Genomic DNA, 16,355 nt, shown 5'->3' on the forward strand with positions numbered 1-16,355 from the left:
AGGTGACCACATTCTGTCATGAATCCTTGATTTCATATACAGTTCTTACATTACATGTTTGCTAGTGGTAGGCCAAAACAAAAGAAGAAAAGTTCTAATTTTAGCTGAGTTCAAGTTACCTTTCTAAAAATTATGATTTCTTCTTTATGAGTCTTTTTGGTGAATTGACCCTTTTCTCAGTATGTAATATACTTGTTTATTCCTGGTAACATTTCTTGTTCTGAAGTCTACTTTGATATTAATATAGCCACCTCAGCTTATTAATTATTAGTATCTGCGTGCCTTATTTATTTATTTATTTATTGAGACTGAGTCTTGCTCTGTCATCCAGGCTGGAGTGCAATGGCACAATCTCGGCTCACTGCAACCTCCACCTCCCGGGTTCAAGCAATTCTCCTGCCTCAGCCTCCTGACTAGCTGGGATTACAAGCACACACCACCACGCCTGACTAATTTTTTTTTGTATTTTTAGTAGAGATGGGTTTTCACCCTGTTGGTCAGGCTGGTCTCGAACCTCTGACCTTGTGATCCACCCACCTCAGCCTCCCAAAGTGCTGAGATTACAGGCGTGAGCCACCACGCCCAGCCTGCATGCCATATTTTTGCATCTTTTTACTCTTTATCTTGCATTTTTATGTTGAAAATGAGTGTTTTTTGTTTGTTTTGTTTTGTTTTGTTTTTATCCAGGCACTGTGGCTCACCTCACACCTATAATCCCAGCTATTCACAAAACTGAGGCAGGATGATTGCTTGAGTCCAGTAGAGACCAACCTCAGCAACATAGCAAAACCCCCATCTCTAAAAAATAAAAAAAGAAAAAGTAATCTGGGAATGGTGGTGTGTGCTTATAGTCTCAGCTACTCAGGAGGCTGAGGTGGGGGGATTCCTTAAGCTCCAGAGTTAAAGGCTGCAGTGAGCTCTGATCATGCTGCTGCACTCTAGCCTGTGCAACAGAGTGCTCTTCTCTAAAAAATAAAATAAGTTTCTTTTAAACTCCATATAGTTGGGTTTTATTTGTATTCAGCTTTATGATCTTTGCCTTCGCATTGGAGATTTTAGGTCATTTACATTTATTGGTTGGGTTTTAATCTATTTTCTTTTTCTGTATTCCATATATTCTATATAATTATTCCCTTTTCCTGTCTTCTCCAGGTTACTTAAATATTTTTTACTATTCCATTTTATCTCCAAAAAGTTTTACGTCTTTTTTGCCAGTTTGTAATATGCATCTTTCACTTATCACAGTTGATCTTAAAATAATTTTAATGCCTCATTATATATAATACACTTTCTTATCTTCCTGTGATTTGTGCTATTATTTTCATATGATTTGTTCATGCATTGGATTGTATAAAGATTTAAAGTCAATTATTTTTTAAAGAAATTTAAAATGGAAAATTTATGTCACTTATATTTACTCACATTTTAGCAGTTCTGATACTCTTCATTCCTTTGTATGGGTTCACATTTCCATTTGGTATCTTTAACCCATGTAGTTTCGCTTGAATTATAAAATATTCTCCTTCTCCATCCTCCTATGTGAATATACAGAATTGAGTTTGTTGATTGCATTGATACCCTTTAATTTCCCAGTAGTAATAATAATAGCTATTATTACTCTTACAGTTTACATGTCTCTTCACATTCTGAAAGTACAATAACATCTTTAAATAGAATTGTCTTTTTTCAAATGCTTTTTAAATTTTAGAAGCTCTTGTTTCATATATTTCATACTACATTGTTTGGTTCATAAAATATTATGAATGGTAGTTTTCTTGGACTGAGCATTTTGTCATTATGAAATATTCTTCTTTTCCTTGTTTAATATTTTTAACCTTGATTCTATTTTGATACTTATATTGTCATTTAAATTTTTTTTTGTTTTTATGTTATGTTTTTGTAGAACATTTTTGAAAGAAAACTGTATCACATTTTTAAAAATCTGAATTATAAACAAGATATAGCTTAATTTTAACGACAGTATGATTAATCTTATCTTTTAACTGGTTGTGCAATTCAGCCCATTCACATTTGATGAAATACTGAGATAATTGACCTTATTTCTTCCATCTTATTTTGTTTTCTATTTATATTACATCACTCCTCATTCCCTTTCCTTTTTGTTTTGTGTGGTTTATTGGTTTCACTGGCTTGATAGTTTTTTTTCTTTATTCCTTTTTATTCCTTGTTACTTTGACAGTTCTACTAAGTTTTTTGTTTCTACTAGTGGTTACATTCTCATTCCTTACAACCAACAATAAACTTATGTTCTGCCTAAACATGTATATGCATTTCAAGGAACGTTTTCTGTGTACCCTGTCTCTAGACTCTTGCTTAATATTTGCTTACTTAATGTTTATTTTCAGTTCCAGACTAAGTTTTTTCGGTTTTTTTTTTTTTTTTTTTTTTGTAGAATAACAGGCCTATTGTGTTTTAAGAAAACTCAATATTACAGTTTCCTGCTTACATTATTATCCACTTAGATTTAAATATGTATATGCCTATATTTTTATGTATATATGTATATGTTTAAGCATATTATGCACACACATGCATATATATACATACATGCATGAAAGCGACACATACAGAGAGTGAGAGAGGATCTCAGTGTCTGCTGGTTCTTCTAGTCTTTGATTTCCACCATATTGAGAAAGGTGCTCCAAATCAATTGTTATTTGGTTATACTCTTTCTCAAGTATTATCCTCAGAGAGTGCTTATAGGAAGTTTACTTTTTGAATCCTTGTGTGTTGAAAATGTTGTTTTTTTTTTTTTTCCCTGACAGCTGAACAATATTTTGTCTGGGTATAGGATTCTTTAATCAGTTTCTCTTAATAGTTTATACATTATTCCAGTGTCCACATTCCAGAGTTGTAGATGAGAATTCCCTTAGCTAGGATGAATCCTTTGTAAGAAACCTATTCTTTCTGTCTGGAAGCTTGTATAATTTTCTGTTTACTCAAGTATTTCCTGGATTTACTTCCTAGACTTAATGAGACTTTTAATCTGTGGGCGTGAATCTTACTTCAGTTCAGTATAATAAAATACCTAGCACTGTATTCATTTAATTATAATATCTCCCTCATCTGTTCTTTTCTTTTTTTTCATTCCTTTTCTGTCTCTTTTTTTTAAAAAAAATATGTACTGGAATCTCATGTTAGGCTTCTGAAATCTGTCCTCCAAGCCTCTTATCTCTTCCATCATTATGTCAATCTCTTTGTATCTTTGCTACTTGTAGTAAGATATTTCATTTACTTGGTCTTCCAGAGCATTAATTTGATTTTCGTTAGTGTCAGTGATTAAATTTTAAACTTAAAATCAGTGCTTATGCTTCCAGAAAGTGTTTTTTGCATTCTTCTGATTCCTCATTGTTTTCATCATTGAAATATTCTACCATATTTTTCATCATTTCTACTTCTGTGGGACTTGCCTCTTATAGATGCTTTGTGGGATCTCTCAGGTGAACTAGTCCCATTAAGTTAGTTACTGTTTTTGTTTGGCCTACTCATTGATAAATGCTATTTTGCCTTTCATATAGGTTTTTAGAATCCATTCTGCATTAACAAATCTGAAAGCAGTGAAAGGTACAGCAGTTCCTGCCCTGTCACTTGGGCTGGCAGTCACCCAATCGGCCAACAGCAAGTGGCCCCTTCTTTCCTCCTAGAGCACCCTTGGTGGAAGCAGCACTTCTCTCTGGCTCAATCTTAGAAGCAACCCAGACTGCCAGCGTAGCCCTGACTGTGTAAGGCCCCTATGTCTAATTCCAAGTTTACAAACCTTTGGGTAGGGATGACTAGTAGGTACAGCTTGCCTAAAGGTGAATAGTTATCCAAAGAGGGCAAGTTGCTAAAACACTTCAGGAAATGTCAAAACTGGTCTTAATAGAAGACTCAGGGAGGGGTAAGCCCTTTGTTCTGCTACTAGTACCTTGCCTTTACCCACTAACAGTATAAACAAAGTCCTGTATTTTCTCTCTCTCCTGGAGAGTTTTGGAGTACCTGTGGCTTCGGTTGTACTCACTAAACTTGACTGGTTCTGCTGCTTAATAGCACATCCATGTTACCCATCAGTTTGATTTAAAGAGACTCAATGAATTGGACCCGAATGTTGTTTGAATAATCCTGATGAAGGAGAGGGTTGCCAGAGGCATCTGTAGCCATAAAACTTCTGTAGTCATCTTCACTCCAGGCATACTGTCTTATTTTAACTTCTTGTAAAGACCAAGACATCCCTAACTTTCCCTTTATTGGGGAAAAAAATCTGCTTGGAAAAACAGTTATGCTGTGAAGTGTTGAGTTTTTTAACTATTGCTGTATTATGAACCACAACCAATGCTTGTTAGTTTAATACAGTAATCATTTATTTGATTCATGGACAGCTCATTTAGGCTGTGCTATGCTAGGCAATTCTTCTGGTCTCAGTTGGACTCACTCACTGGGGTCTTGGCTGACTGATCCGCGTTGATCCAAGACAGTCTGGAGGTATCTGATCCAGACTGAGCTCAACTGGCTATTGCCCTGCTCCATGTCTCTCTTATCCTCCTCATGGGACCAGTGTACTAGCCTAGAATGATCTCATGGCAGTGCCAGAGGTGCAAGAGAACAAGCAGAAACACATAGAATCTCTTGAGGCTTAGACTCACAACTGGCATGCAGTTACTTCTGCTTCCTTATTTTGGCTAAATTCAGTCATGTGACAGAATCAGAAGTCAGAAGTAAGGAATCAGAATCAGAGGTAGGAAAGGAAGCCCTGCCTACAGTGTGGGGGACAGGGGGAGGAGGGTGCAGTACTACAAAGTTGCATGGCAAAGAGCGTGGGTATGTGGAGAGATGAAGACTTGGGGCCACGAACTCAGCCTTTATCAACTGTTGAGAAATATAGTGCAATATTTTAAGCTTACAATGGTACCTCAAGAGAGAGAGCCATGAGTTTATCTTGGAAGTAGCAGAGAAATTTCACAGAGGAGCTGACACTGAAACTGGACCATAAGGATGACTTGGAGTTTACCAAGCAGACAAGGATAGGTGAAAGGAGTAATAATCCATTAAGATGGAAGGAAAAGTCAAAGTAGAGTCACAGTGCTCTACAGATAAGAATGGGGACATCTAGGGATTGAGGAGTTACCCTATGTGATTGGATCATTGGAAACAATCCTTCTATACTGCCTTTTGCTCCCTAATATTACTCTTGCCAGGGAGCTATCATACCTCCCCAAAAGTTGGAATTTCAGATGTCATGCCAAGAGGAGTTAGCGTATCGTATACTCTTCAGAACATGTTACATAGGTGGGCTGCCTTCTCTACTTATTAACAGTGTACGTTGCTTTAAAAAGGTGAATAATTTAGCATGTTTCTACAAGTGTTAGCATTTCTTCAGTATATTTATGCCACTTAGCATAGCTCAATGTGTTCTGCGATCTGTACCACATCTAAAAAATCATTAATGATAAGGGACATTTGTTGGCTTTCAAAAGACATTTAAGCCTCACTCAGTGTTACCACCTCCATGAACCCCTCCTTGATATTTCCTCCCCCTGTCCACCACCAGATTATGTCAGGTTCTTCCGCTAAAGGCTTTCATTTCTCCCTCTACTTCCTTCAGAGTATTTATGGCTATTTGTTAGTATATAATTTTAATTGTGATTATTTGATCAATTTCTGTCTCTCCAATTAAACTTTCAGCTTCTATGACAGCAAAGGACTAGATATTTTGCATACCACTGGTTTCCTGAATCCTAGCATAGTGCCAGAATCATAGTAACTGAATACTAAACATTTATTCAGTGAGTGAGTGAACGCATGAGTCTATGTGAATGACTGAGTGAGATACATCTAGACTATTGTCCTTATAAGATAGGTTTTGGGTTATCTTTAAAATTGCATGAACTCTCAGGTTTACCATTTACCTACCATGTAATGGACAACCCATTCATTCTTTAATGTTTCCATTCAGTCAGTATTCATTGTGGCTTGTCATAATCCTGAATGTGAATGAGGTATTTGTGATACAGAGAAGAGTAAGGCCGATTCTGTGCTGATGGAGTTGCTTGTTTAGTGGGAGAGACGGTGAAATGAATGGGCAAAGACAGTTACTATGGTAAATTAAGATAAGGATATGTCTGAATTAGAACTTAGAGAAGAAGCATTTCACTCAGTCTGCCCTTCATTGGGTCTTCCTGAGAAAAGACCATCTGAGCTGAGTCATGAAGGCTAACTAAGAGTTAGATGCATAATGGGCATGACTGTTCCAGGAAGAATGAAGCAAAAGAGTTCATTACACAGGGAAATGGGAAATGAAGGCTCACTATAGCAAACTCCAAATAATTCAGTATTGCAGTATGAGAAGGCAAGGGTGGGGATGGCCAGAACAGAGTGACTGTGGATATGGGCACAGTCATATCACAAAGGGTTCTTTAAGCCCTGCTATGCATTGGACTTTGTCCTGAAGTTAGTGAGTAGCAATTGAAGGATCTTAATCAGAGATTGATATAAAATATTTTATTATATAAAGTTTGCCCTGGGCACAATATGGAGAACAGATTACAAGGCTGTAGGGGAGCAACATAAAGAAGCAGTTACTTACCCAGCATGATAAGGGCTATAGTAGAAGACATAATCCATGCTCTGGGAAATCAGAAGAGGAGTGCCTAACCCAGAACGGGAATCTCAGCCTAGGTTTAAGTAAAAGTTTGAATTATCATAGTGAAGAAGCTGGGATGAGTTTTCCCAACAGATGGGGTTAGGGCAAAGACACTTAAGTACGTAAGAACATGACTTTCTTCAGAGAACTGCAAGTGACCTTTTATTGTTAGACTATAGAATATTAAGGGTGAATTAATGAGAAATGAAGCTGGAAAAGAAAGCATCCAGCATTCAAGTCTTCCTCCTACTAAATATTGCTTTAGACTGGAATGATCGTATCATTTATTATCTCCACCAGACATGTCAAACACTTTTTTTTTTAATCATTGAAACTTTTGAACATGTAGCGAGAGTAGTATAATTAACACCCATGAACCCATCACTAGGTCCCAACAACCACCCATGACCAATCCTGCCCTTAGCCACATGCCATTTACTTGTCCTTCTCATATTACTTAAAGCACATTCCAGAGACCATATCATCTTATGCAAACATTTCAGTATGTATCTCTAAATGATAAGGAGCCTTTTGTTAACATAACCACAACTACCAAGATCATATCTAAAATTTCATAATAATTAAATTTTTATCAAATAGCAAGGTTGTAATTTCTAATTATCTCACAAATGTCTTATAAACATAGATGTAAATACAAATATTCACATACAGTTTGTTTAATCAGGATCCAAATAAAGGACTGAAAGGACTGAGACTTTTTTTTTTTTTTTTGAGACAGAGTCTCACTCTGTTGCCCAGGCTTGAGTGCAGTGGCACAATGTTGGTACACTGCAACCTCTGCCTCCTGGGTCCAAGCGATTCTCCTGCCTCAGCCTCCCAAGTAGCTGGGACTAGAGACACCCACCACCACACCTAACTAATTTTATATTTTTAGTAGAGACGGGGTTTCACCATGTTGGCCAGGCTGGTCTCCAACTTCTGACCTCAAGTGCTCTGCCTGCCTTGGCCTCCCAGAGTGCTGGGATTACAGGCGTGCACCACCATGCCCAGCCAGGGCTGAGACTTTTGAAAGTGAAGGAAGGTACTATCCATAATTAACAGGTGTCCGTGAAGACTTTTTACCTAAGCAGGGATGTGTCATTATCTACATTGGCTTATTCTACTTCTTTAATACCTCTGCAGATATCAGGATGGGTATTTTGCAAAATATAAAGAAAGCCTCACTCATATGATCAGTTCTGTATTTCTTCTGTTTTCTTAGGTCTCTCTGCTCCCTGGTGTGTAAGTGGACATACTCAGCAGAGAGAGGCTGGGACGACAGTTTCTGGAAAATGATTGGTTTGGAAGACTTTGTTGCAGATAATTACAGCAAAATAGGTAAAAGAATAAAACATCTGTAGAGTGATTGATTATGTGCACTGGAGGATCTTGGTGGGTTTGTTGTTATTGTGGTTTGTATGTTTGTTGTTTTTGTATGCATGAAAACACAGGAATGAAGTTTACTTTTTCCAAGACAAATGAGTTAATTATGACGGGTAGACCATGACTATTAGGCTCTTGCCTTAACATTTATATGAACTGAGTGGAGATACATGCTATGAAAATCTGCATTGAAATATAGAATCAGAAATTGCGCTAGGCGTGGTGGCTCACACCAGTAATCCCAGGACTTTGGGAGCTGAGGCAGGCAGATTGCTTGAGCCCAGGAGTTCGGGACCAGTCTGGGCAACATGCAAAACCTCATCTCTACAAGAAAAATACAAATGTTAGCCTGGCGTGGTAGCACGTGTCAATAGTGTCAGCTACTCTGGAGGCTGAGGTGGGAGGATTGCTTGAGCCTGGGGGGCAGAGGAGGTTGCAGTGAGCTGAGATGGTGCCACTGCACCGTAGCCTGGGCAACAGACAGAGCAGAACTCTGTCTTGAAGCGGGGGGAAAAAAGAAGAGAGAGAGAGAGAGAAAGAGAGAGAAAGAGAGAGAAATTTGTTGGGCTAGACCGAGGAAGATATTTGTAAGGAGTATCTTGGGAATAGCATACTGAAGGGGCTGTGTATGCACTGCTTCCAGTCAGTATTAGGAAAATAATTTTATAAATTAGGTTCACGGGACAAGGCAAGGCTGTGAACAGGTAAAAAGGCCTTTTATGTGGGTAGTAAAGTACATCTTCTATGCCCCAAGCACATTTCTCTGTGCTTGTATGTACCTTGTTTTATATATTTCTCACAACTACTGACAAAAGCACTGTTGCATGTTTACAGATGAGAATCAGAGAGATTAGTAACCTTGCCTAACCAGGCATGGAATCAATAAATGGTAAGTCAGGATTGAAATTCTCCCACTGGGAGGACCTGGAAGGAACTAATATTTTACTGGAACACAAATTTCAGCTTCAGTTACCTAATGGTTTAAGTGATTTGTAAAATGTATATGCCCTCCAAAAAATTAGTTGTTTTTTGCTGAATATTCCCATGGTATGTTGAAAATAGCTTTATTAGCATATATATTGATTACCTGTTTATGTATCTTGATTCCTCACTAGACTGTGAGCTCTTTGACATAAGGATTTTCACTTATTTACCTTTGTATTTCCTGTCCTAGCACAGGGCATGGCATATTTTCATATTTCAGTGACTTTTTGTTTAAAATATTGAGACGGTTTGTACTAGGAGGTTGGCACTCTTTGCTTTAAAAATCTTTAATGATATTTACTGATTTTAACATTATCTTTGGCAGTTGAGTACAACTTCAACTCTGATTTTCTGATTACTGGTATATTTTTCTGCTCCTCTTTCCTGCCTCACACATGACACATGTTTAATTAGTATATTAGCTCTGCTAATGGAGCAGTATCTACAAGAAATATTCATTAGAAGTCCATAATGTTAATCTAGCAGAAAATTTCCAGAGTAACTTTATTAGATTTTTTCCCTGTTAAGTTAATGGATTTTTAATGGATGTCCTAAGGAGACATATCATTAAGCAGAATATTGCTGTACGTGAATTAAAACTTACCCATTTATCAAAATTAATTGTGTGATGTTTCCTTTGATTTTCACTTCTGGGGACCTGAGCTTGTAGTTTCAGTCTGAACCCAAAGTAGAAGATATTTAAGAGGCTGTTTATTCTCAGTTGTGACTTTCAGAAACTCCTCTGGAAGCTACCTCTAGACATTCTTTAGCAATTCTTGGAACTATGAAAAATGAAGCTCAAAAGCCTCCCTATGAAGTGTTAAACATTTCCAATGGCCTCATTGCCCGTCAAGATGTGGACAATATAGTGTAAAACCTTTTAGCAGATTTGAGCATTGAGCATCCTGGATTTGAGCATTAATACAATTACCATAATTTGCTCCATGTGGAGCTTTTAGCCAAGTGTTTACCAGGCTTCCTGGGCCCATGCAGTAAATAAATGCTTTCCCCGAAAACTGAACACCTCAGCAACTGATGGTCTTACGGAGGAATTTTTTTTTAATGAATTATTTATGAAGTGTAAGTTAAGGATCAAATGCAACATTTATATGGTGTTTTTCAAGGACAGGAGAAAAAAATTACAGGGTTTAAGTAACTACATGCAAGTTTCTAAAGCTAAAATGCTACTACCTAATGCCTTCTTTCAAGGAGGTATTTGGATGGCTTGGTTTGGGAACATTATACAAAGTAAGGAAAAATAGTTTTGTGCATCGAAAGAATATAGTAGAAATTTCTTTACAGTTGAATAGAAATTTCTTTACAGTTGAAACTGTGCAAATTGACTTAATATTCAGAACTGATGGAGAAAAACAAAACACAGTTTTTGAGTAGGGGATTATATAGCCCTACTGATAAAATGATCTGTGTTCAATAAAATCATCCAACAAACTGATCTGTGTCAATAAATTTTGACCTTTAGTTCCACATGACTAATTCCCAAGTTACCTGTCTAATCCTAAGCATCTATCAAAAGCACACAGGAAGGAAGAGATCAGCAGGGAGAAAGGACCCTTAGGAAGATAAGCAACATCCCACCTGTTCTAATTGATTATCCAGGTGCCATTTCAGCATGCCCCAGTTGCCTTTTTAATTCGTGAGAAAATCTCTTTGTTCTACTATTGGGGTAGCCCACTTTATGAAAATTCATGTGTTCAACATCGCTGAATTATAGAGTGATTATTTGCATTACTAACAGGGTTTGTCATATGAAGGGATTCAATGTATTAGCTTATAGATCATTCCTTTATTTGGGACCAGGGAAGCCAGGCAAAGAATAAATGTAAATTCCAAGTCCAAGAAGTTAGTAAGTGAGAGGCAGAAATGAAGGTAAAGGGCAGGAGACAGCTTCTTGAGAGGAGGGAGGCTGCTTTTAAAATGGGTTTCCTCGACCCGGGAAGCACATGGGGTTGGGGGATTTCCCTTTCCTAGACAAGGGAAGCCGTGACAGACTATACCTGGAAAACCGGGACACTGCCACCTAAATACTGGGCTTTTCCAACATTCTTAGCAAATGGCACATCAGTAGATTATATCCTGCTGCTGGCTTGGTGGGTCCCATGCCCATGGAGCCTTGCTCACTGCTAGAGCAGCATTTCGAGATTGAACTGTGAGGTGGCAGCGAGGTCGAGGGAGGGGCGTCTGCCATTGCTGAGGCTTAAGTAGGTAAACAGAGTGGCTGCAGAGCTTGAACTGGGTGGAGCCCACCTTAGCGCAACAAGGCCTGCCTGCCTCTGTAGACCCCACCACTGGGGGCAGGGCATAGCTGAATAAAAGGCAGCAGAAACCTCTGCAGTCTTAAATGTCCCTGTCTGACAGCTCTGAAGAGAGCAGTGGTTCTCCCAGCACGGTGTTTGAGCTCTGAGAACTGGACAGACTGCCTCCTCAAGTGGGTCCTTGACCCCATGTAGCCTAAATGAGAGACACTTCCCAGTAGGGGCTGACAGACACCTCATACAGCCGGGTGCCCCTCTGAGATGCAGCTTCCAGAGGAAGGATCAGGGAGCAGTATTTGCTGTTCTACAGTATTTGCTGTTCTGCAGTATTTGCTGTTCTGCAGCCTCCACTGGTGATACCCAAAAAACAGGGTCTGGAGTGGACCTCCAGCAAATTCCAACAGACCTGCAGCTGAGGAACCTGACTGTTAGAAGGAAAGCTAACAAACAGAAAAGAATAGCATCAACATCAACAAAAAGGATGTCCACACCAACACCCCATCTGTAGATAACCATCATCAAAGACCAAAGGTAGATAAAACCACAAAGATGGGGATAAAACAGAGCAGAAAAGCTGAAAATTCTAAAAATCAGACTGCCTCTCCCACTCCAAAGGAATGCAGCTCCCCTCCAGCAACGGAACAAAACTGGATAGAGAATGACTTTGACAAGTTGACAGAAGTAGGCTTCAGAAGATCGGTAATAACAAACTTCTCCGAGCTAAAGGAGGATATCTGAACCCATCACAAAGGAGTTAAAATCTTGAAAAAAGATTAGTCAAATGGCTAACTAGAATAAACGTGTAGAGAAGACCTTAAATGACCTGATGGAGCTGAAAACCATGGCATGAGAACTACCTGACACATGAACAAGCTTCAATAGCCAGTTTGATCAAGTGGAAGACAACGTATCAGTGATTGAAGATCAAATTAATGAAATAAAGTGAGAAGAGAAGTTTAGCGAAAAAAGAGTAAAAAGAAACAAACAAAGCCTCCAAGAAATGTGGGACTATGTGAAAAGACCATATCTACATTTGATTGGTGTACCAGAAAGTGACAGGGAGAATGGAAACAAGCTGGAAAACACTCTGCAGGATATTATACAGGAGAACTTCCCCAACCTAGCAAGGCAGGCCAACATTCAAATTCAGAAAATACAGAGAACACCACAAAGATACTGCTCGAGAAGAGCAACCCCAAGACACATAATTGACAGATTCACCAAGGTTGAAATGAAGGAAAAAATGTTAAGGGCAGCCAGAGAGAAAGGTTGGGTTACTCACAAAGGGACGCCCATCAGACTAACAGCAGACCTCTCAGCAGAAAGTCTGCAAGCCAGAAGAGAGTGGGGGCCAATATTCAACATTGTTAAAGAAAAGAATTTTCAACCCAGAATTTCATATTTAGCCAAACTAAGCTTCACAAGTGAAGGAGAAATAAAATCCTTTACAGACAAGCAAATGCTGAGAGATTTTGTCACCACCAGGCCTACCCTACAAGAGCTCCTGAAGGAAACACTAAACATGGAAAGGAACAACTGGTACAAGCCACTGCAAAAACATGCCGAAATGTGAAGACTGTCGATGCTAGGAAGAAACTGCATCAACTAACGAGCAAAATAACCAGCAAATATCATAATGACAGTATCAAATTCACACTTAACAATATTAACCTTAAATGTAAATGGGCTAAATGCTCCAATTAAAAGACACAGACTGGCACATTGGATAAAGAGTCAAGATCCATTAGTATGCTGTATTCTGGAGACCCATCTCACATGCAGAGACACACATAGGCTCAAAATAAAGGGATGGCGGAAGATCTACCAAGCAAATGGAAAGCAAAAAAAAAGTAGGGGTTGTAATCCTAGTCTCTGATAAAGCTGACTTGAAAACAACAAAGATCAAAACAGACAAAGAAGGCCATTACATAATGGTAAAGGGATCAATTCATCAGGAAGAACTAACTATCCTAAATATATATGCACCCAATACAGGAGCACCCAAAGAGATTTGGACTCCCACACAATAATAATGGGAGACTTTTAACACCCCACTGTCAGTATTAGACAGATCAACGAGACAGAGGCTTAACAAGATGTCCAGGACTTGTATTCAGCTCAGCACCAAGCAGACCTAATAGACATCTACAGAACTCTCCACCCCAAATCAGCAGGATATACGTTCTTCTCAGCACCACATTGCACTTATTCCAAAATTGGGCACGTAGTTGGAAGTAAAATACTCCTCAGCAAATATAAAAGAACAGAAATCACAACAAACTGTCTCTCAGACCACAGTGGAATCAAACTAGCACTCAGGATTAAGAAACTCACTCAAAACTGCCCAAATACATGGAAACTGAACAATCTGCTCCTGAATGACTACTGGGTACATAATGAAATGAAGGCAGAAATAAAGATGTTCTTTGAAACCAATAAGAATAAAGACACAAAGTACAAGAATCTCTGGGACACATTTAAAGCAGTGTGTAGAGGGGAATTTATAGCACTAAATGCCCACAAGGGAAAGCAAGAAAGATCTAAAATTGACACCCTAACATCACAATTAAAAGAATTAGAGAAACAAGAGCAAACACATTCAAAAGCTAGCAGAAGGCAAGAAATAACTAAGATCAGAGCGGAACTAAAGGAGATAGAGACACAAAAAAACCCTTCAAAAAAATCAGTGAATCCAGGGGCTATTTTTTTGAAAAGATCAACAAAATTGATAGACTGCTAGCAAGACTAATAAAGAACAAAAGAGAGAAGAATCAAATAGACGCATTAAAAAATGATAAAGGGGATATCACCACCGACCCCACAGAAATACAAACTACCATAAGAGAACACTATAAACACCTCTATGCAAATAAACAAGAAAATCTAGAAGAGATGACTAAATTCCTGAATACATACACCCTCCCAAGACTAAGCCATTCAAGTTGAATCCCTGAACATACCAATAACAGGCTCTGAAATTGAGACAATAATGAATAGGCTACCAACCAAAAACAGTCCAGGACCAGATGGATTCACGGCTGAATTCTACCAGAGGTACAAAGAGGAGCTAGTACCATTCCTTCTGAAACTATTCCAATCAATAGAAAAAGAGGGAATCCTCCCTAACTCATTTTAGGAGGACAATGTCATCCTGATACCAAAGCCTGGCAGAAACTCAACAAAAGAGGGAATTTTAGACCAATACTCCCTGATGAACATCAATGTGAAAATCTTCAATAAATTTCTGGCAAACCGAATCCAGCAGCACATCAAAGAGCTTATCTACTACGATCAAGTTGGCTTCATCCCTGGGATGCAAGGCTGGTTCAACATACGCAAATCAATAAACATAATCCATTGCATAAACAGAACGAAAGACAAAAACCACTTGATTATCTCAACAGATGCAGAAAAGGCCTTTGACAAAATTCAATAGCCCTTCATGTTAAAATCTTAATAAACTAGGTATTGATGGAATGTATTGGAAAATAGTAAGAACTATGTATAACAAACCCACAGCCAATATCATACTGAATGGGCAAAATCTGGAAACATTCCTTTTGAAAACTGGCACAAGACAGGGATCCTCTCTTTCACCACTCGTTTTAAACATAGTGTTGGAAGTTCTGGCCAGGGCAATCAGGCAAGAGAAAAAAATAAAGTGTATTCAGTTAGAAATAGAGAAAGTGATTGTCCCTGTTTGCAGATGACATGATTGTATATTTAGAAAACACCATTGTCTCAGACCAAAATCTCCCTAGCTAATAAGCAACTTCGGTGAAGTCTCAGGATACAAAATCAACGTGAAAAAGTCACAAGCATTCCTATACACCAATAACAGACAAACAGAGCCAAATCTTGAGTGAACTCCCATTCACAATTGCTACAAAGAGAATGAAATACCAAAGAATCCAACTTACAAGGGATGTGAAGTACGTCTTTAAGGAGAACTACAAACCACTGCTCAATGAAATAAAAGAGGACACAAACAAATGGAAGAACATTCCATGTTCATGGATAGGAAGAATCAATATTGTGATAATGGTCATACTGCCCAAGGTAATTTATATATTTGATGCCATCCCCATCAAGCCACCAATGACTTTCTTCACAGAATTGGACAAAAGTACTTTAAAGTTAATTTAAAAACTACTTTAAAATTAATATGGAACCAAAAGAGCCCACATTGTCAGGACAATCCTAAGCCAAAAGAACAAAGCTGGAGGCATCACGCTACCTGACTTCAAACTATAATACAAGGCCGCAGTACCCAAAACAGCATGGTACTTGTACCAAAACAGAGATATAGACCAATGGAACAGAAAAGAGCCCTCAGAAATAATACCACACATCTAAAACCATCTGATCTTTGACAAACCTGACAAAAACAAGAAATGGTGCTGGGAAAACTGGCTAGCCATATGTAGAAAGTTGAAACTGGATTCCTTCCTTACACCTTATACAAAAATTAACTTAAATGTTAGACCTAAAACCATAAAAACCCTAGAAGAAAACCTAGGCAATGCCATTCTGGACATAGACATGGGCAAGGACTTCATGTCTAAAACACCAAGAGCAATGGCAACAAAAGCCAATATTGACAAGTGGGATCTCATTAAACTAAAGGGTTTCTGCACAGCAAAAGAAACTGCCATCAGAGTGAACAGGCAACCTACAGAATGAGAGAAAATTTTTGCAATTTACCCATCTAACAAAGGGCTAATATCCAGAATTTACAAGGAACTTAAAAAAATTTACAAGAAAAAAGTCAACCCCATCAAAAAGTGGGCAGAGGATATGAACAGACCCTTCTGAAAAGAAGACATTTATGCAGCCAACAGACACATGAAAAAATGCTCATCATCCCTGGTCATCAGAGAAATGCAAATCAAAACCACAATGAGATACCATCTCACAACAGTTAGAACTGCCATCTTTAAAAAGTCAGGAAACAACAGGTGCTGGAGAGGATGTGAAGCAATAGGAACACTTTTACACTGTTGGTGAGACTGTAAACTAGTTCAACCATTGTGGAAGACAGTGTGGCGATTCCTCAAGGATCTAGAACTAGAAAT

The 16,355-nt window shown here is 38.4% G+C and overlaps 1 protein-coding gene across 2 annotated transcripts in view; it reads left to right on the forward strand.

Moving 5' to 3' along the window:
* FGGY (FGGY carbohydrate kinase domain containing) overlaps positions 1–16,355 on the forward strand; it is a 469,171-nt gene that overhangs the window by 173,821 nt on the left and 278,995 nt on the right. For both annotated transcript variants that reach the window (XM_011973864.1, XM_011973863.1), the window contains one exon: positions 7,863–7,978. In XM_011973864.1, the coding sequence (XP_011829254.1) occupies positions 7,863–7,978 (116 nt within the window). The remainder of the gene's footprint in view (positions 1–7,862; positions 7,979–16,355) is intronic.

This window comes from Mandrillus leucophaeus, unplaced genomic scaffold (assembly GCF_000951045.1).
Source record: "Mandrillus leucophaeus isolate KB7577 unplaced genomic scaffold, Mleu.le_1.0 Scaffold14, whole genome shotgun sequence".
Taxonomy (NCBI): Eukaryota; Metazoa; Chordata; class Mammalia; order Primates; family Cercopithecidae; genus Mandrillus; species Mandrillus leucophaeus.